We start from the raw sequence: 20,505 nt of genomic DNA on the forward strand, positions 1-20,505 counted from the left end.
TTTTTACTTTTTTTTTTTTCTTTTTTTTTTTTTCCCTATCATTTTTAAAAATTATCTAACAGACGTTGAATACACTTCAAGAATTCACGTCCATAAAGACAATATAATATATATATTTTTTCAACAACCAACGATTAAGGACATGAATCCTATACAATCTTTTCTAAGAGCACTATCTACTGTATATTACAACAGTTATTTTAATTACAAAAATTTTTTCCACCATTTATAACATTATAAATCTCTGTGTGCAATATGATAAAACTTAAATACTCTTATCCAGAGCCTTTGTAATCTGAAAAGATAATAATAGCATACATAACACACAATTTTGCATCATAGCATACATCTAACTATATATGAAAAAAAAAAAGAAAAAAAAAGAAAAAAAAAGAAAAAAAAATAAATTAAAATTCTATAAAAAACTGACATTAATTAGAGACTGATTGCCTAGAAGAGGCTGCGTGCATGGCAAAATCGACAAGTGGATTATTTGGGACGGTAACAATGGAGTGTGAAGTACTACTGCTTAAAGTAACATTAGCAGACGAAACTAATGATAATGGTTTACAAGATAATTGATCAATTTGTTTTATAGGTACCAATTTAATTGGTACATCTGTTTTTAACCTGACAGCTTCCGATACTGGTATAGCTTTTAATTGAACACTCTTCAATGGTTGTATTTTAACTGCTGGTTTTACAGTAGCACTTGCATTTTGAATAATTTTGGTAATTTTACTCTCACCAACTCCTTGGTTGGAAGATTCGTCATAGCCAGAATCTGACGATGAATCACTAAATGTTTTACTTGCTTGCTTAGAGACCATTGTTTCTGTACTAGACTCTACACTATGGGCAGGACTAGCAGATGCAGAACTGTGAACAGGGCTGGCAGATGCAGAACTATGTACAGGACTGCAACTCAATGCATTTGTTTGTTGTTGTCGTTGTTGTCTAGCTATACAACCAATACAAGGTTTTATCAATGAAGGATCCACTATTACTTCTCCATATCGACCTTTAAATATTGTTCCACAACAAATAATCTCCCTAAAATTATATATGCATTTCAAAAAACAAACAAAATATATCAAATTATATTTATAAATTATTATAGATTTTATAATCACTCATAAAAATTAATGATAAGATTAACCTTTTAAAATATGTTAAATCAATAAAACCATTGACAGTTAAGTCATCCTTTGATTCTGGATCATCTTGCATATCTAATTGTTTTTCAGTTACTGGAATATCATCACTACCTACAGGACTACCAGCTCGACTTGAACCTTTACTACCATCTCCATTCAAATAATCTTCTAGAAAAAAAAGAGAAAGAGAAAAAAAAAACAAAATAAAAACAAAAAGAAAAAAAAGATGAAATTATGATTCAGAATTTTTTATTTAATAATATAAATTTTAACATTACTAACCTGTTAAATCATCACTCATTGCTGGGCTTTGTTCCCGATCTCTATCTGTTTTTAAATACATATGTTTTTTCTTCATAATCTTTTCAAACTTTTCCGGTATATCTTTTATTTTCTTTTTATTTTTTGATTTAAATTTTGTCAATGATTTAATACCAGGTCCTGCACGTGCATCTACAACCTATAAAATATAAAAATATGATGTATTTTGTAGATAGTTATGTTTAATTAAATAATAAAAATAAATTATACTATATTTATTCAAACATACATGTCTCCAATTGCGGTTACTTCCTGCAGGTAATTTTTTCCACCTTTTTACCAAGAGTACACATGCATTACAAATTTCTCCAGTCCTTCTTTCCTCAAGTTGAAAACATTCCATAAAATCATCTTCATATTTTTTGCTATCTGTAAATCTTGAACTATAAAGAAAAAAAGAAATTATAAATTAATTATAAATTTAAGATTAATATTGATTTATTTTATTAAATATTATGTATTTAAATAATAATTGTTATTAAATAATATTTATTGAAATTATTATGTTATTTACCTGCTTGATTTAGCTTTACAGATGCAACATCCAGTACTAGATCGATACACTTTTGGTTTATGAAAACTAAACATTTTGGACTTTATTTTCAGACTGCTTCTGTAAAAGTCGAAATGTTAAATAATATTTTTAAATCAATATATAAATGATCAGATTAAAATTTTATAAGATCTTACATAAAGAAATCATATCACATGATAACAAATTCATAAAAAACCAATAAAAGTTTATCCCAACCAAATTCATTCCAATATCTTTTTTCACAATTTATTATCGGTTTATGTTTATAATTGTAAGTAATTACCTACAAAGAAGAATTGCATATAGGTACAAAGATAAAATAATCGTTAGTTTAACCGTATGTTTAACGCGTCCTGAAAATAATGTACCTTTACTGAAAACAGCATGTTTCGATGATCGTGACAGTAGTCGAAATTAGCTCCGTTCTGTCCGTATAATATATAAAAAGCATGTAAAAAGTTCAATCGCGATAATTTGTTATGACGAAAAAATCACTGATCGTCACCATCTTTATTTTACTTGTTTACATCGATTCGTTGCCAGTTCTGTAACTAACACCGCGATTTTGGCTTGACAGTATACGTGCAAGACGCTACACGTTGTGACGCACATATGCTACTAGGGGGCGTCCAGAATTTCACGAATCCCCACTTTATATTACACGATAAAACTGCAAAGAAAAACAACGTGCTACAGGAAATCGACACTTTATAAATATTTTTTTCTATATAGAAACACTAAAATCACCTGCCATTTATCATTATATATCACAGTTACATCTGTATAAAAATTATTGTAGTAGAATACAAATATGTAATTTTTCTACAAATTATTAATAATTTATCGTTATTACAAATTATATAAATTAAAAAAATATATATTATAAAATTTTAATGTGCAGATTTTTTATATTTATTATTTTAATAAAATATATTTTTATGTATTATTATAATTATATAATATAATAAAAAATGTATTTTAAACTAATATAATTTATATTGGTTATTATAAATATTATAACTTTATAGAATATATTTTTAATTATCAATGAAAAGATATATAATTAAACATATAATTTTAAAATTATCCTTTCAAAACTGATATAATTTTGAAAGAAGAAAAGAAAATATAAAATTATAATATATATTTTAATAAAATATATAAAATGCGATTAAATAGCATATATAAAAGCGGATATTAGATGATTCCTTATAAAAAAATAAAATAAAATTAAAATAAAATTTTTTCATTCGTAGTTTAATTTTAATTTTAAAAAAGATTGAAAATCTATTGTCTATATGCATATGATATGACATTTACCGAACGATGTATATCTATCATGTTTATAAACAATGTCTCCGTTATATTTATGAATTACTAAATTTAAAGAAAGGATATTTGGTCAACTCTATTTTTCAATTATTTATTTATATTTTATTTTCTATTATTTCTAATTTAAATTTTTAAAAAAGTAACAAATAATATATCACAAGAAGCATCCAATATTAAAATTTACAATTTAAAGAACATATTTTATTTTGGCAACTTCATTAAACATTTAGAAATATATAATGACATTCATTTGACATGCATTATAATAAATGCGTGGAGGTAAACCAGTTTCGTGCAATATACCAAATTTGTTATATATGTTACCTATCTGTCCTTGTTTTTTTCAAGGATGATTCAACATAATAAAATTTTAATAATTTAATTTGATATTAGTAATATACTCTTGCATCTCATATTTATTATATTTTACTATAATTTATTAGGAGATTGTCTCTACAATTATTAAATATAAATTTATCACATATATAAATTCATTTTAGTATAAAAATTCATAAAAATAAAATCTTAATAACTTTAATTAATATAATGAAAAATTTGATATCTGCAAATTCATTTTACTATAAAAATATAAAATGCGATAAATTTCCTACGGTACATATAACTAAAAGTACTAATATCTCTTAGTTTCAATGAATGATATATTTTTTACTCATTCTGGGAGTGGCGCCATCAGTAGTTGAAATCTCAAAGTAAAAATGTTGCAACGTGCGGTACGCAAAAAAATGTAAATGTGCTTTCGCCTCGTTGTAGTCAATGATTATAGTGGGAGACGATATAAGGGACATCAAGCAATAGGAAGAGGGGGAAAAAAGAGGAGGGTATAGCGATGTTGCCACGTGGTTTGTTGATCGGTTGTCTCTTCATCCCGATACGACTCAAATCTCTGACCTGACTGCATGCATATTAAACATTACCTATATTTTACATATTTGTTTATAAATTGAATGTGAAGATCAAAACACAAAAACTAATAACAATTGATAATAAATTTGCGATATCTATAATTTAATTATTTAATTTTATTATATAATATTATATATTTTTGATTTATAATTATGATCAAAAAATCATTATAAAATTATGTAAAATTATTTCTCCTATTTTTAAAGCAAAACAAGATTCAGAAGAATTAGAACATATCAGATATGTTTTTGTATTTTTTACATATTATAATCTATTATTGATTGAATGTGAAAATAAATTAAAATACTACATATATCAATAATTTGAAATGAATTATTTTTCATTATAAATAATATTCATTAATAATTAAAAATAATTTTGTTTTACATATTATTGAAAGGACAACGAAAATAAAAAATGCATAATGTTTGAATAACATGGCCCTGACATGCTAAACTCTCAGTAGTTCAACTTTCGTTCTCACTTTTAGTTGCTTCTACGGTTTTAAAAATAGAAGGTACCATCCTTTGATACAAATACATGTCACCAAATTGTATGCGTTTTTGTGGAAGTAAATGCAACATTTTTTTCTGTGCATGTTAAGAAAATAATGAATAAAATTGTAATTAATAATAAAAATATATTAGCCTGAGAAACTTCGATTTCGTTGAGGCGATGTTTAATGATGTCGTAAGTATTTGATCGAGATGACCTACATTATGATAAAACAGGTTCCGGTATTTTGGTCAGAATAAAAACATGGAGACATTTCTCTATCTTTGTTATATATAATTTCTAATATTCTTAAAATCGTTATTATCTTTTTTTATTCATTTGAGTAATATAAATTTAAACATTTTGAATATATTATTAAATATTAAATCATTAGCTGATATTAACATTTTTTTTAGTCATAATAAAACAAAATGTTATATGAATATTTTAATCTTATTTATCTAATAAATTTAATAGGTTAATATTTTTAAATAAATATCTTTAATTTGTTAAAGATTATTAAAATATAAATAAAAATGTTATATTTATTTTGAATGATAAGAAAATAATTATAATTAAAATATAATAAAAATTATTTTAATATAATCATCTTATTATATTAATATAAATAATTAGTATTATGAAGTATCATCAAAACATCCCTAATTCGACATTGTTATTAAATATACTTTCTACATTCATTTTCAACATTAAAAGTATTTTTTATCAATATTATAAAAAATAAAAATTGAAAAATAGAACATTAAAAATTATTTACGAAAATTAAGAAAATTGAATTCATAAAAATTTTCATAAATAAAGAAAAAAATTAATCATGCATTGGTGTAGCAATGTATAAACCCTGAAAACCCTGTTTTTATCTAAAAATTTATTGAATTTTTTTTATTCAGTTGAAAATAAAAAATTATATCAATTTTCAAAGTTTATATAATATTAATTATAATAGTGAGTCTTTTCAAATAATATAAACTTCTATTAAAGTTAGTTTGTGACAGATTGTGTACCATTTTCATAAAGGCAAAAAAAAAGAAATCTAGACAAACGTAATGCACCGAACGAAAGACGTGCGCAAGCAAAAGACCGACATGGCGCATGGCACAGTACAGTTCGCCGCCATCGTCAATTCCTTCCCTTTCCACTATTTTAACCAACCCTGTCTCCATGAATACGTAGAATATATATTCGAAATATTAAATAAATATGATATTCCCTCGAATCAATTTTTTGAAAATTATTTATGCGATTCCTTTCAAACAACATATATAACAACACTAACTGACATGTATCTTGAACGAATAATAATCAAAAAAGTCAATGATATGATACCCGCCACAAGCGGGCACGCCATGACAGATGATACGGCACGCACAAACAAACAAGTCTACTTGCCAAGTGGAACACCACGCAGGTAAAACGCGGGAATCATCGTCGTTCTGAAAGATGAATACCATATAACAACTGACAGACTTTTATGATACTTTATGAATATCTTTTCTATAGGTTATTCGGTGTCCTGTCAATACAATGATGAATGCCGACAATGAAAATTCCGTGAAGATACGCGGTACCTACGATCTGGTGAAAGTTTTTCGTTGCACTTGACATAAACCACTAAAATTTGAACGACTATAATAATGTATAATAAGAACGGATTAAGAGAATAGTCAATGAAAAGGCAGGAATGAAAAATAAGTGTCAAATGTATCGATGATGATACAGCAGCCTGGCAGATTCTGAGTTCAGAACCGAAGACGCTGACATCTCGGAACATATTTATCTTAATCACATGAGTAATTTCGCGTGACAATCTACAAAGCTGCTGACATTGTCTCATATTATCAATACATCGTATTTTTATGACACGTGATCGCGAAATTCATATTAAGATGTTAAGATTAATGACAGCAGAGTACTTACCTTTTCAATACAGGTGACGGCCAGATTTGAGAACTTCTTTGCGCAGACTCACGGCGCTGGCTCTATTGCATACTCTAATCAAGCGAGCATTTATATGTACTAAATAAGAAATTATAATTTTCATGTTGTTATTATTTGTTTTTCATTTTTAATAAATATAATTTTTATAAAAAAATTTTTTATGTATTCTGTTCAATATGTTTTAACAATATAAGAAACTTAAATTATTAAATTTGTTCTTACTTGTATAAGTTTGATTTCCGGTGAAAAGATTTGATTTTTGTTGGACGTCAGTTCGATAAAATACCACCAGAGTTCTAGAACAGTACAAATTCCACTTTTTTAAGATACAAACAGAATTTGATTTATTATCTTAGTTAAATTTTTGTATATAAGTTTATATATAAACAATGAATTCTCTAATATATATAGGAAAATGTGTTTTGTCAGAGTAATTTGAATAAAATTGCGGTACCTTAGTAACAGTGAAAATAGCGCCATCTTCATGGATAATAAATATAATGAAAAATAAATTATACGTAGATATAATTTTTTTTAATTTAATAAGTCAAAAATAAATTTTATTCACAATTATTACATAAAATTTTATCTTTTTCATATAACATTGAAATTATTGAACATGAATTATAACTTTTTGATTCATCATAATTTATCATTTTCATTAAAAATCCAGTAACATCTTTTGAACTTCGAAACATGAACACTTGATAAATAATCATAATTTGCCATCTATTGACTATATATTTGAAGTAAGATATAGATACTTTCATTTCTTTCTTAATACATGGTAAAATAAAAAATAGTTGATTTTTCTTATTTTGACATTGAACAGAAATGAAAATTTAAATGCTATCATGAGTTCATGGTAATTCTAAATCAGTGTTATCTAAACTTTATTTGTGAATAAGATACATTTCCCCCACTTTGCTATTGTTGTCAAGGAAACCAAGACACTATTCATGCGAGTCCAGTGTGGATCTCGCGCGAGTTTCGTGCACCTAATATGGAGAAGTTAAAATATAGTTTACTATTTTCATAATAGATAAAAAGATTAAGTAACGATTATAGTTATTCATAGTTAAAAAAAAAATGTTTCACTCAAGTAAATATAACTTACGTTACATAGATTTATGAAGTGAAGAAATATGTAACTGGGGAATGTATAGAAGGAGATACGTAATATGCCCCACTGCTGTAAAATACTAACGTAGAGGGGGACAAAGCCGCATGAGGGGCCCCACCCGTGAATATCACATCGTTATGATCGTCAGTCGTCAATATACTCTATAAATTGTTCTATCAACGATTATTGTACGCATTTCTAACTGTCATATTGTATTCTAAGTATACATATTAGTTATATACAAATTATGGCTAGTTCAATTAGTAGCTCCAATAATGTCTATAATTTCAAAGTTGTGTTGCTCGGCGAAGGATGTGTTGGAAAAACTTCTGTTGCATTACGATATGTTGAAAATAAATTTAACGATAGACATATCAGCACATTGCAGGTACATAAATTTTAATGTATTATTTTATATTTCGTTTATATTTTAAATTTATTTATTTGTTGTTTATATATAATTATAATTGTAATGTTTTTATAGTTGGTAAATTGTCAATTATAATAAGCACTGAAATGTTTTCATATTTCCAGGCTTCCTTTTTAAATAAAAAATTGACTATACATGAAAAGAAAGTAAACTTGGCAATATGGGATACTGCTGGTCAAGAAAAATTTCATGCATTGGGACCAATTTATTACAGAATGTCAAATGGTGCCATTATAGTTTATGATGTTACTGATTACGATACATTTTTAAGGGTAAAAATTTAAAGAAATATATTATTCTATTTATTTATATCCTATATTAACGTTCATTTCACAGGTAATAAATTGGGTTACAGAACTTAGGAAAATGTTAGGCAGTGGAATTTGTTTAGCAATAGCTGGAAATAAAATAGATCTTGAAAAGGATAGACGTGTTTATATCGAAGAAGCAGAAGAGTAAGTTTTTTGGTTTTTGATTATCCTTATATTATAAAATTTATTTTAATATAAAATTTTTTTATTAGGTTTGCTAATAAAGCAGGAGCTATGCACTTTCATATTTCTGCCAAATTAAATGAAAATATTGAAGAAATGTTTTTTCAATTAACAGTACGAATGATAGAACATGCAGATTTAATGGAACAAAAATCTACATTATCAAGAACAAGTAGTATACGTCGTAATGTTGTCGTGGTTGAAGATGAAAGTGAAGAAACTGAACCAATTAAAAGTTCTTGTTGTGGTGGTTCTTCACATACATCTTAACTTGAGATATCTATTAAAATTGGTTTTAATTTTGAACAAGCCATATATAGAAATGTGTGTATATATATAATATGTATGTGTATGTGTGTGTGTGTGTGTATATGTACATATATATATACATATACATATACATATTAAGCAACATATATCATAAAATTTTTAATATTTTATTTTTTAAGGAATAAAATATAATATAAGAAAAAAATTGCTAAGCCTAAGTAATTTAACTGAGTAAGGTAAGAAATACTGATTATATTTTGGGAGTTAATTTTTATGTATTTCAATATTTAATTACATTGATAGAACCTCAGTTGATTCATAAACCAAATATCTTGTTATTCATATATGTCATATATGCTAGAAGACATCACAATTATTAGATATATGTATTTCATATAAATGTATATATATTTAAATACTATTATGTTTTAATAAAAAGGTTAATTAATATATATACGTATTTAATACGATGTTATTTCTTGGGAATGTTGATTCGAATTTTAGATTAGATTTAATTAGTTATAAAATAAAGAACTTACTAATTACATGCACAATATTTGTGAGCCTAAAATACAATATTCTATTCTATCACAGGTACATACATGGATTAAACATCCATAAATCCATTTATACTAGCAACATAAACATTATTTCATTAAATGATAAATTCTTTTATAATGTACTTTTAAATTAAATGTAAATATACGAAGTGATTATTTATAAATAAGACAATTTAGACCATCAAAATAATGAGAAAATTATACATTGTGTAATATTTATATATATATATATATATAATGATATATCATTTTAATATTTTTTTTATATAAATAATTATATATTTATGTAATATTTTTATTCTATTAACAAGGAATGTACTTGTGTCAGTTCTATATAGGTCTGGGTTAGTCTTTTTCCATAACAGAGAACATATTAGGCAATGAGCCTCTATTTTATCCCAGAAACCCATAATGGCAGGACTATTTAAGAAAATGTACAAAGATACACATATTATAATAGAAAGATTATTATAAGTCTTTCATCTTTCAAGTGATAACAAATAGTATACTAAATATTACATTACATGATACCCTGACAATGATTTCAATTTAATTGTTAAATTATAATAAAAAATAATGAATTCCATTGTTTGTTATTATTTTAAATTGGCAAATAATCATACGAATTATTTTTTTCTTTTTGAATTTGCTATTTATAAATTTTCATTGTATGGAAGTTACAAACCAAGTATTATAAATATGCTAGTTATATTAGTAACTTAATTTACTTAAAAATAAGAAATTTTATTGTTAATTTTTTGTAATATGATTTTAACAATGCATCAAAATTCTTTGTATTTAACTATGTATAATTAAAAACAATTTTGTTTAATCAAACTAAACTTGTATATAATGCTATTAATCTCTGTATATATATATATATATACACACATAATATTAAACAAAGGATGCCATATATTAATAATAATTTCTAAATTCATTACTATATTTTTGCTTTGGCTAATATTATAAATTATAACAATATAATTATTATGACTTTTATGACATTTGTCATGTTAATGCTTATATAAGTTAATAAAATTATGCGAGCAAGGCATCCTGTACAACATAATTTGCCTGTCTAGTTTTATTACATTATGCTAATTTTAAATAATCCTATATTTTATAAATTGCATGATATTTTCATATATCTTTGGTATATCATTAATTTTTATAACTTTACATATTTTTGAATTGTATATCCAAATTGATTTACAATATTTTTATGTCCCATGAAATTATTATATTAATTTACTAAAAAAGAAATTTTGTGCAAGTTGTATAATTAAACGCTGTTTGTGATATTAGGTATGCAAGTATTTTTCTATCTGTATATTTAAATATAAAAATATTTTAATCAACAAAGTACGAATGTTATAATTAAATATGAATATTATACACGAGTTGTTACGTTCAAGTTCCAACAAGTTTGATATGACTTCGAAGATTCTTGTTTTTACATTTTAAAATGAAATTCTTAGGAACTTGATATAATTTTCAATAAAAATTCTCTAAAATTTTCTTCGAAGTTATTTATATAAGTTCATACATCATAATATCAAACTTGGCAGCCAAATTTATAAAATTTCTGTTCTATAACATAGATAAAGTATTAATTTCGTTTTAAATTAGGCCTTTAGCGGTCAATCCTATATTTTCTTTATATAATAAATATTTTATCCTGATGGGTAAATAAAAAGTCTATAAATTGATTAATGGGACCTATTGCGGAAAGTGACATTCCACGTGATGGTGGTGCTCTGACAAGATTTGGACCAAATACAACGGCGAGATTACTTGATGTCATTTTGTTTAAATCACATCTGTCCATTACCTGTTATATAAATTTATATTTTATTATAAAATTATAAAATAAGAATAATATAATTTATAAAATAATAGTTTACCCTTGATAAAAATTGTACGATATATTTTAAAACCTGATAATTATCTTCTGGAAGTTTTTCAAGTACCAATATTTTAACTCTTCTTGGACGCTCATCTTTTGATAGAGCTAGATAAAATAAAATAAGTAATAAAAAAATTTCAACATATTTATAGAATATAAAGTATAAGTAAAAAAAAAAAAAAAGTTTACCTTGAAATTGTGTTATTTCATCATATAAATCATATGTCATAAGTGGTTCATCTAATTCTCGAAGAAATGTTTTAAGAAGAACAGCTGCTATATGCGGGTCTCCTTGAAAATCAATTGGTAATCCTTGGTTACAACGATTCTGAAGTTCTTTAACTACTGCCACATTAGCTGATCTTCTAAATATCCCTTCTGTTTCTAATGCTATAAATACAGAATAACATAGTAAAATATATATTATTATATTATTTTTTAAAAGATAACAAATATTTCGAATATCCAAGAATTTTTCTGTCAAATTATGACAGTATGTTCTATAAATAAAAATAAGAAAAAAAAATGTTATATAATATAGACTCTGAAATATTTTATTTAAAAAATAAAAATATAAATTACTTAATAAAACTTACTTCTTCTTTTAGTATAGCATGAGAATTAGCAATATTTTATTTAATCTGATTACACAAGTTATGTTTATTATCATTTCTAATTTACAATAATACAATTTTAATAGGACAGTAATATAAGTTGTGTAAACAGATTGAATAATTATTATTCACTTATTTATGCTATATTGAAGAAAAAATAAAATCAAGAAAATTATAATTTTATTGTAACTTTTAAATGAAAAGAACTTATGTTTATGTAATTGTTTTCTTATTTTTGCTCATAAACTATGTTAATTTAACAGAAAAATACTTGAGATATTCTATACATAAAGACTAAATTATATATTCATAAATATACCATCAGGCATATCAAGAAATTCAATGCATTGTCGCACTATTGGTGGTATAGGATCGCCATTGTTATTTTCTTTAATAAAAGTGAGACTTGCTCCAAATTGAGTGGTACCAACTGGTGTTGTTACCGTACTCTGAGGTGGACTTGTTGGTAAATTCTTTTTATTCTTTAACATTAGCTGTTCATTGTGTCTAAAAATTAATATAAGCAATTAATATGAAAGCAAAATTAAAACATTTAAATAATTAAAAATAAATACATACTCTATTACTTGAGGAGGTATAATAAGTTGATCAAGATTAATGTATTGTGCTAATTCTTCTAAGTAATTGACATACATCATTTTCCGACCAAACTTTGCACTAAAAAAAATAAAAATAATATCAGCTTTAGTTAGTGTTAATTCAAAAAAAATTCATAGATTGGTAATAAAAAGGGAAAATTACCTAATAGCTGGCTTAAATATTTGCCATACAATTCTAATAAAATTAGTTGGATGCACCAAATATAATGCTTTCAAATTTTTTTTATATTTTCTGTCAAAAGCTTTATATGCTTGCCATAACCAAGATAATGGTGGTTTATTTTTTGAAGTAAGACCATAATGAAAATAAACTAAACTATAGTCTTGTTCTACAAATGTGTCTAAAGTATGTGTGAGATACCTGTCAAAATATATTGTTATAAATATATTGTTATAAAAACAATCAAATAAATTTTTAAAAAATTAATATATTTATTATAATAAATATATATATTTTTATACAAACCTGAGAAGTTTTGCATAATTAAAAGTTTCTTTTCCAACAGGAGGCAATTTACATGCAGATACTACTATTACTTTACGCCCAGCATTATCATCACCAACCACTTCTACAATGCCATATCTTGATATATCAAGATAATCTTCTTCATCCGCGAGTTCACCATCTAATGCAGCAAGATCCTCTGCTACTTAGCATGTATTAGCATATTATATTCATAATTATTTTTTTATTTCTATATTAGATTTTTATCATTTTCCCTTTGACTCTTTTTAAAAAATAAATATTCAAAGTAATTTAATTGTAAATGAAATAAAAAAAGAGTCATTTAACCTTGGCTTTTATGCATTGTTATACCATGCAATAATAAACCATACAATGATCTACATAATTCACCTGCTAAGCCCCAAATGCCATGACATTTAGTGGCTACTAACAGAAGATAAAAGGTCACACACCGGATTTGATAACTGGAGCATCTACCAAAGCTTCTTCAAAGTTTTCTTCAATTGTTCCATCGCTTACTGGACTCTCCAAATAATTTATTCTAGTTCCTGCACTGCTAATTAAATCCAACTTTTCTTCTAAAAGCTGTACAGCTATAAAATAAATATTTCAATTATATTCTAAAATAAAATAAAAGTAAAATAAAATAAAATTTAAAATATAATAATTCATGATCATAATAATATATTAATTAATTTAAATTATTAAAAAAAAATTTTTTTTAAATTAAAAAATATTTCACAATATATATATATTTTTCATGTAGATATATTATTATAAAAAATTTTATCTTATTTTATCAAAATTTAGATTTTATATTTAAATATTTTACCATTATTTGAAGTAGTTTGTAACTCAGTATCATCGAACTCCAAGTTGGGCTCATAATCATGATAATCTGACAAACTTGGGTATGGATCTTCGACTTCATTAGCTATTGCTATTATACAAACAGAAGTATGCGCATTATTATCTGCATCAAATATGTTTCAATGAATCACAAAACACTACATCAGCAATTCTTTATTTAATCAATGGTTTTGCATTATAAATAGATATTTAAAAGATATTAAATAATAACAAAAAAAATATGTTTGCAAAACAAGTATTATAATAAATTGATGACTAGTATACATCTCGCGGTTTCTCGTTATATATTATTTTTCCCGATCACATTACATAGTACATATGATCTCCAATAAATATTTTGATATTTTTCATTGGTGTTCACAAATCACTATACGATTATGAAACTTAAAAAGAACGAATTTTCTACTGATATATATATATATATATGTATATATATATATATATTTAAACCAAAGATTGGAACTATGTCAAGTTAAGATCAAATCTTGGATTTTGTAATACGCACTATCGTGTCAATACGCGAATTATTCGTCACTTATCGATGTGCTTATCCACATAGGAGACTGAGATCCATCGTGAAATGTTTTCTCGCTAAAACGAACAGAAAAACGTCGATGCCAGATGAACTTTTACAATCACGATTTTTGGCAATATGTACTTGATGTAACGTTTATTTGACACCTAAAGCAACGTCAACAAACGCGATAGACAAGCTCACCTGTCAAAGTTCGCGTTGGATTTAGCGTCGGTTGATAGTCTGCTTCCATTTTCTGGCAACTGTGCGATAAAACAGTGCCGAGATTAAATTACGGGGCTTTTATGTACCCTGCTTTATAAACGAATAACGTTTTTCTTCTCGAACGACATTATCCTGACGCGGTATGGCAAACCAGCGTATTCACGTCACGCTTTCATTTGTTGTGTCGCTAATTGTAATTCGTAGTCACTCGTCACTCCCTTTCCCCACTGCTCGATTAACGAATACTTTCATACTTATTCCTATTGGTTAGTTGCATATTTTTGCCACGGATGAGTTATAAAATAGATTTGACATCTTATAAGACTTCATATCACATGTTCTGAAATATCGACTTCGAAAGAGAATATTTCTTGCGCCCTCTACAATTTAATATATTCAAAATAATTATATTTTAAATTATAATAAAATAATTTAATTGAACCGATACAGTTGACCACGTAGATACGGTATTTCAATAATTGCACAAATAATTCCTATAGAATAATATATAAAATTAAATATGAAATAATAAATAATAAATATTATTATTTTCAATATATTACTAGTAATTTATAATGTTTTAATAATTGTTATAATATTTCTGATATTATATTATATTATATCTAATATTTTATTATAATAAAGTAAGATTTTTTAATTGTAAATATTGTATATATTAGTTTTTTTTTCAATAGAGATTATATTCAATTGTCTATATATTATTCTTTGTCTATAAGTTATAGCATAGAAAAAATGTTTTTGATACAAAGTTATAATGATATAAACAAATTAAATAATTATATGTATAATATATAAAATATATTATTTAAATTGTTTTTTCATAATTTTTTTTTATAATGTTTCTGTAATTGTATTTTAAATTTTAATAAATAAATTACATTATTATTTTTCTTACACAAAGTTTTAGATAGAATTATAAATTCTATAAATTTATAAAAATTTTTACAAAATAAAACACATATTTTTAGTTTATTATTATTATTTGTATAATTTTTTTTTGTTTATATAAGTTACATAATTCCACATTTTTAGACATGATTGCTAATTATTGTATAATCATTTCAAATGGAATTTTCATAATTAGAACAATTATTGGCCTTCAAGTTTCTTGTAAAAATATTTTTATTTAATAAAATAATAATTTAGAATACTTAAAAATTTATTAATTTTTTGTGTTTATTAATTTATATATGAGAGTAATAATTAGAATTTTCTTTATTTTTTTTTAATCATATTTTTCATTATTTTATAAATTAATACTTTGCATTACTTTGTATTACTTGTATATTTTTTTTTATAATATTATTATTAGATATTTTTATATTTTAAATTTTTGTTTAAATATTTGAAAAATTAATTTCAATGTGTATAACTCATATTATCTGTTAAATATGTATCAAGGAAATTTAAGGCTGATTTCAATATCATTTTCTAATTGTAAATATATGTCCATTTTATATTTCATACAAAACTTTACATGTTTATGGCTTATTTAAATTTTATAATTGTTTATACATTTTGTTTGCCAGTCTCTTTGTAAACATAAAAATAGATTTATACATCTTATTTAAATTATGTGAATGTACATGTATATATTGCAATGCACATTACTAGTAATGCAAAATTATATTTACTATTATCACTTGTTTAAATATTATATTAAAATCACAAAGTACAACATTTTATATTTGTAATAATCAAATATATGTATAATAATCATATTTTGATTAATTTACATATTTGAGTAAAGGCAGAATGTTTCTTGTGACAATATTATTATAATTATGATCAATATTTTGCAATGATAAAATATATATGTATTCATAAAATTTTCTTCAAATCCATTAATGTCATATTGCAATTTTCTATACAATTTGCACAATAGATGTGCGATAATATTTATTTTATCTTACCTTTAATGTTAGCAACAAAAATTGAAATTCATTTATAATACAATTCCATGTTTGTTCTGACAATTTAAAAATATATGATGTACAATAGATAAAAAATGTATACTACAAATGAATGAAATTTCTTAAAAACGCACATAATATATATATGCTCAAAATGAATATTATATTACACAATAATCTGTAAAAATCGAATCTAAAATAAAATAATTGATCTGTAATTTTGTAAAATATATGAGATTTGCACATATACAATGAAAGACAATATTGCAAATGAATTTGTTTCAATATATAAAAAAAAAAAAAAAAATAACATAAAATTTTAATTTTGATCTGTGTAAGATCAAATTAATTCTTATGAGATTTACTTCTTATTTACATTATAATTAATTTACTTAGTAAAATTTATCAATGGATATATAGAATGGAGTATATGTACAATAATGTGATTCCTATTAAACTGAATACTTAGGACCACATTTTTTTATTGGTGTTAATCTGAGGCCTTTGGCCAACATTTGAGCTTCAAGGTCACGATCTTCATCTTGATACCTAAAAGAAAAGTATGCTTCCATTAACTATTAAATATAATAGAATTTAAATATGCAATCACAATATTTTTTGTCTCGTGCAAATAAAAAATTATATTAATTGATATAAAACAAAAAAAATATATATACATATAGAAATAAATATACATATTAAAATATATATATTAAAAAATTTTTATGTGCAAATAAATTTTATTATTCGTTATCAGATCATTAATATATATTATTTTTTAATGGAAAGTCCATTTTTTAATCTCCAATTCTTTCTAGTAAGAATTTCTTATAGAAATATACAATATACTTCCATTCTTTTATAAAAATCCATTTAAAAATAATTATAATTTAAAAAACTATCTCTATAGGATTCTTAATTCTTACCATTTATGTTAAAAGCGATATGTGTTTAGGAAATAATTACCATAAACACATAAAATAATATATTTTATTTCTTTCAAAATATCCATCAAAAAATATTTTAAAAGTTAACAACATATATCAACATAGTTACATTTCTATAATTTTTATGATGCTAATACGATTTTTAATCCTATACATGACCAGAGATAATTTTAAGTACAATCAAAATGTCTCCATTCTTACAATAATACAGTCATGTATATATCACTTTATCATAATATAAAAAAAATATTTATAGCAGAAAAGAAAAATTATGTATGTGAATAGTATGCAATTAAATTACAATACAAATTATAAAAACTGTAAATATATATATATATTTTGTAAAAATAATTTTTTACGACATGATGCTTATACTTGACATGCATTGCAAAAAGTGAATGGAAGAAACTGTATAATAATCGTTATTAAATATATTTAATATATTTGAATAAAATAAATATTAACTATTTCAAATTGAAAAAAATTATATAACAAATGCATTATAAGTACTATTCATAACTTTAATATATAAAGTTATATAAAAGAAAATATTTAAAATTAAATAGAAATTATTTATATTTATAAAAGCTAAATGCTTTTTAATACTTTAAGATAAAAATGCGCGAAAGTAATGAAATTTAACATCATCTGTATAATTAAGAAAGTTAAAAAAAAAAAATCAAGATTTAAAAAAATGTTAGTGATTCATTACAAAAATTAATGAACAATTGTATTAAATTAGTTAAAAATACATATGTAATTAAAATAACTATCAAAGTGAGCACAGAAGATGTATTGTTCAAATGAGGAGTAAAGAAACTAGGTAAGTGCGAAAAACAAACTGTATGTGTCGAAAAAGGAGTTAATGTTTGGCATGTAGATCTACACCACCTTTGTCGCTCTTCTTCTAAAAGTGCAATAAGCGAATCCCGTTTTGCGACTATTTCCAACATTTCTGTTAAAATTTCTCCTTCCTTTTTCACATCGGCACTGGTCTTTTTATTATCTGTAAAATTTAAATATAATTATTTTTCTAGAACATTAATAAAATTATATAATAATTATTAATAATATTACGTAATATTAAATACTAAATATTTATAATTACTGCTAAACATTAATATATAATATTAATATATAAAATATTAACCGTCATCAGCTAAGCGTTCACGTAATTCTTGTTGCAATCTTTCATGGCGATCTTCAAGTTGAACCTCTTGAGCTCTTACTAAAAGCTCTTTTTCATATCGACGCAATTCTGTACGTTCTTTCATAAGGTCAAACCACTCTCTTAGTAAATCTGCTTCTTCTCGATCGGAGCATTCTAAATATTATATATATTATATATTCCAAATATTCTAAATATTATAAATACATTTTATTTAAGCATTCGAAAAAATTTTTGTATAATATATAATGTAATATATAATATCATAATGTATAATAATTTATAGATTCTTACCACCTTCTCCACGAAGAGCTTTTTCAACGCTAACACCTCTACTTTCCAATTCTCTTTGTTTAACTTCTGTCTCTTCTAATTTTCTTTGTATTTCTTGAGCCATACGCAATCTTTGGAATATTTTTAATTTTTTGCATTATAAATTATTGAATTATTTTATAACAATATAAAATTTAATTTTTTTTATATACCTCTTTAATTGTGCTTGTCTAGCTATTCGTTTCGTAGTTTTTGTTTTACGTGAAATACTATTACATGAACCTTCTGTTATTGTGGCTTTATGTATGCATGATGTCGATACTGCTGTTGTTTTTGTGTCATCATCTGATAAACTATCATCTGTTAAAAATAAAATGAAATATAAAATATAAATTTTTATATTTTATAATTTTTATTTTCATATATCTGTTACAATAATTTATATTTTATTAATACCTGAGATTTGTGTAGTAGGAATGGTATAAATAAGGGGTGGCGGTGGAATTGGCGGCGGATTTTCATTTAAAAAGTTTCTTGTGAGCATACCTTCGCAAACACTTTTTGGTCTAGCGTTCATTTTCGGTGATAAAACTTTATCAAGCTGAAAAAGAAAATATACTATAATAATGTTTTCCTTACAATAGTGCTTGATAAATACGAATAAATATTTCATTTATTAAATTAATATAATTAATTTTAATATTGAAGAGAAAAATTATAATAAAATCCGTAACTATTGAAATACATTGATTAAGCTTATATCGAAATTATGTGAAGATGCAATTACAATATACATAATATATAAATATATTAGTCTACCTAAATATAATGAATAATAATTATTTAGTAATTTAATAAATTAATTGGTAAATTAGCGGTTGAATTTATACATTATTGAAATTTAATATGAAATTAGAATACCAAGATCAAATATACTACTCATCCATCTACTTTCCAACAATATTTTCTTAATCTATACATATATGTATTATAAAATAAAGAATGTCTTAAAAATATGAGAACATCGGTTCTAACTAAAATTAATTGAAGATTCTTAAAATAATTTCAAACAATATTTTCCTTTGCAGAAATTTCCATTACGACTTTGTGTACGAGTTATTAATAAAAAATAAAAATTAATCAAACTGTAGTGAGTGTTGTGCCGAATTCAAAGTAGTATATATCGAAGAAAATTGAATATAAGAAATATTTTTTTATTGGAAAAAAAAAAAAAATTATATCGAATTACACCTTATTCAGAAACAATGAATAATTAATTGTTATTCATATAGGATAATAAATCGAATTTATTTGTTATTCAAAATGAATAATGTTAAATTGTGATATGAAAAATCGAATATAAAA

General features: G+C 23.9%; 4 protein-coding genes and 1 long non-coding RNA gene across 24 annotated transcripts in view; 1 reads left to right on the forward strand and 4 right to left on the reverse strand.

Annotated features, from left to right (window-relative positions):
- LOC107998586 (uncharacterized) lies at positions 1-6,779 on the reverse strand. 6 transcript variants are annotated; one of them, XM_062081136.1, is made up of 8 exons: positions 6,703-6,779; positions 2,382-2,683; positions 2,169-2,296; positions 1,993-2,088; positions 1,708-1,861; positions 1,440-1,617; positions 1,160-1,322; positions 1-1,053 (listed from the first exon to the last, which is right to left on the reverse strand). In XM_062081136.1, exons 4-8 carry the CDS (start codon positions 2,064-2,066, stop codon positions 432-434), a joined length of 1,191 nt encoding a protein of 396 aa, XP_061937120.1. In that variant the 5' UTR covers positions 2,067-2,088; positions 2,169-2,296; positions 2,382-2,683; positions 6,703-6,779; the 3' UTR covers positions 1-431. The 6 variants fall into 6 exon arrangements, with proteins under 6 accessions (XP_061937120.1, XP_028522848.1, XP_016913418.1 ...); XM_028667047.2 differs by having other exon boundaries at positions 1,993-2,091; XM_017057929.3 differs by having other exon boundaries at positions 1,160-1,325; positions 6,703-6,778.
- A 469-nt stretch (positions 6,780-7,248) lies between these two features.
- On the reverse strand, positions 7,249-7,977 carry LOC133666887 (uncharacterized). Its single transcript, XR_009831696.1, has 2 exons — positions 7,841-7,977; positions 7,249-7,721 (listed from the first exon to the last, which is right to left on the reverse strand). It is a non-coding gene; the product is annotated as an uncharacterized LOC133666887 (long non-coding RNA).
- Positions 7,715-9,492, forward strand: LOC107998580 (ras-related protein Rab-21). 2 transcript variants are annotated; one of them, XR_001766233.3, is made up of 5 exons: positions 7,715-8,234; positions 8,381-8,548; positions 8,613-8,731; positions 8,800-9,094; positions 9,220-9,492. XR_001766233.3 is itself a non-coding variant. In XM_017057918.3 (4 exons), exons 1-4 carry the CDS (start codon positions 8,094-8,096, stop codon positions 9,038-9,040), a joined length of 669 nt encoding a protein of 222 aa, XP_016913407.2. In that variant the 5' UTR covers positions 7,715-8,093; the 3' UTR covers positions 9,041-9,492. The 2 variants fall into 2 exon arrangements, 1 of the variants encoding a protein (XP_016913407.2); XM_017057918.3 differs by having other exon boundaries at positions 8,800-9,492.
- Positions 9,493-10,904: 1,412 nt separating this feature from the next.
- LOC107998484 (rho GTPase-activating protein 1) lies at positions 10,905-15,119 on the reverse strand. Of its 2 annotated transcripts, none has more exons than XM_062081130.1 (10): positions 14,798-15,119; positions 14,042-14,149; positions 13,662-13,802; positions 13,210-13,390; positions 12,886-13,104; positions 12,703-12,801; positions 12,443-12,630; positions 11,699-11,899; positions 11,508-11,614; positions 10,905-11,434 (listed from the first exon to the last, which is right to left on the reverse strand). In XM_062081130.1, the coding sequence occupies exons 1-10, from the start codon at positions 14,844-14,846 to the stop codon at positions 11,261-11,263; spliced, it is 1,467 nt and encodes a 488-aa protein (XP_061937114.1). In that variant the 5' UTR covers positions 14,847-15,119; the 3' UTR covers positions 10,905-11,260. The 2 variants fall into 2 exon arrangements, with proteins under 2 accessions (XP_061937114.1, XP_061937115.1); XM_062081131.1 differs by having other exon boundaries at positions 13,210-13,369; positions 14,798-15,117.
- Positions 15,120-16,274: 1,155 nt separating this feature from the next.
- The window catches only part of LOC107998540 (F-actin-monooxygenase Mical), a 52,398-nt gene continuing 48,167 nt past the window's right edge, over positions 16,275-20,505 (reverse strand). For 10 of the 13 annotated variants that reach the window (XM_028667094.2, XM_062081124.1, XM_062081122.1 and 7 more), the window contains 5 exons: positions 19,597-19,741; positions 19,353-19,500; positions 19,162-19,271; positions 18,850-19,023; positions 17,729-18,705 (listed from right to left, as the gene is read on the reverse strand). In XM_028667094.2, coding sequence (XP_028522895.2) covers positions 18,386-18,705; positions 18,850-19,023; positions 19,162-19,271; positions 19,353-19,500; positions 19,597-19,741 — 897 coding nt within the window. In that variant the 3' untranslated portion in view covers positions 17,729-18,385. Of the gene's footprint in view, positions 17,302-17,728; positions 18,706-18,849; positions 19,024-19,161; positions 19,272-19,352; positions 19,501-19,596; positions 19,742-20,505 lie in introns of those variants that run through there. The other 3 variants (XM_062081119.1, XM_017057853.3, XR_009831693.1) reach the window with 2 other exon arrangements.

The sequence above is a fragment of the Apis cerana genome, linkage group LG11 (genome assembly GCF_029169275.1).
Source record: "Apis cerana isolate GH-2021 linkage group LG11, AcerK_1.0, whole genome shotgun sequence".
Lineage (NCBI taxonomy): Eukaryota > Metazoa > Arthropoda > Insecta > Hymenoptera > Apidae > Apis > Apis cerana.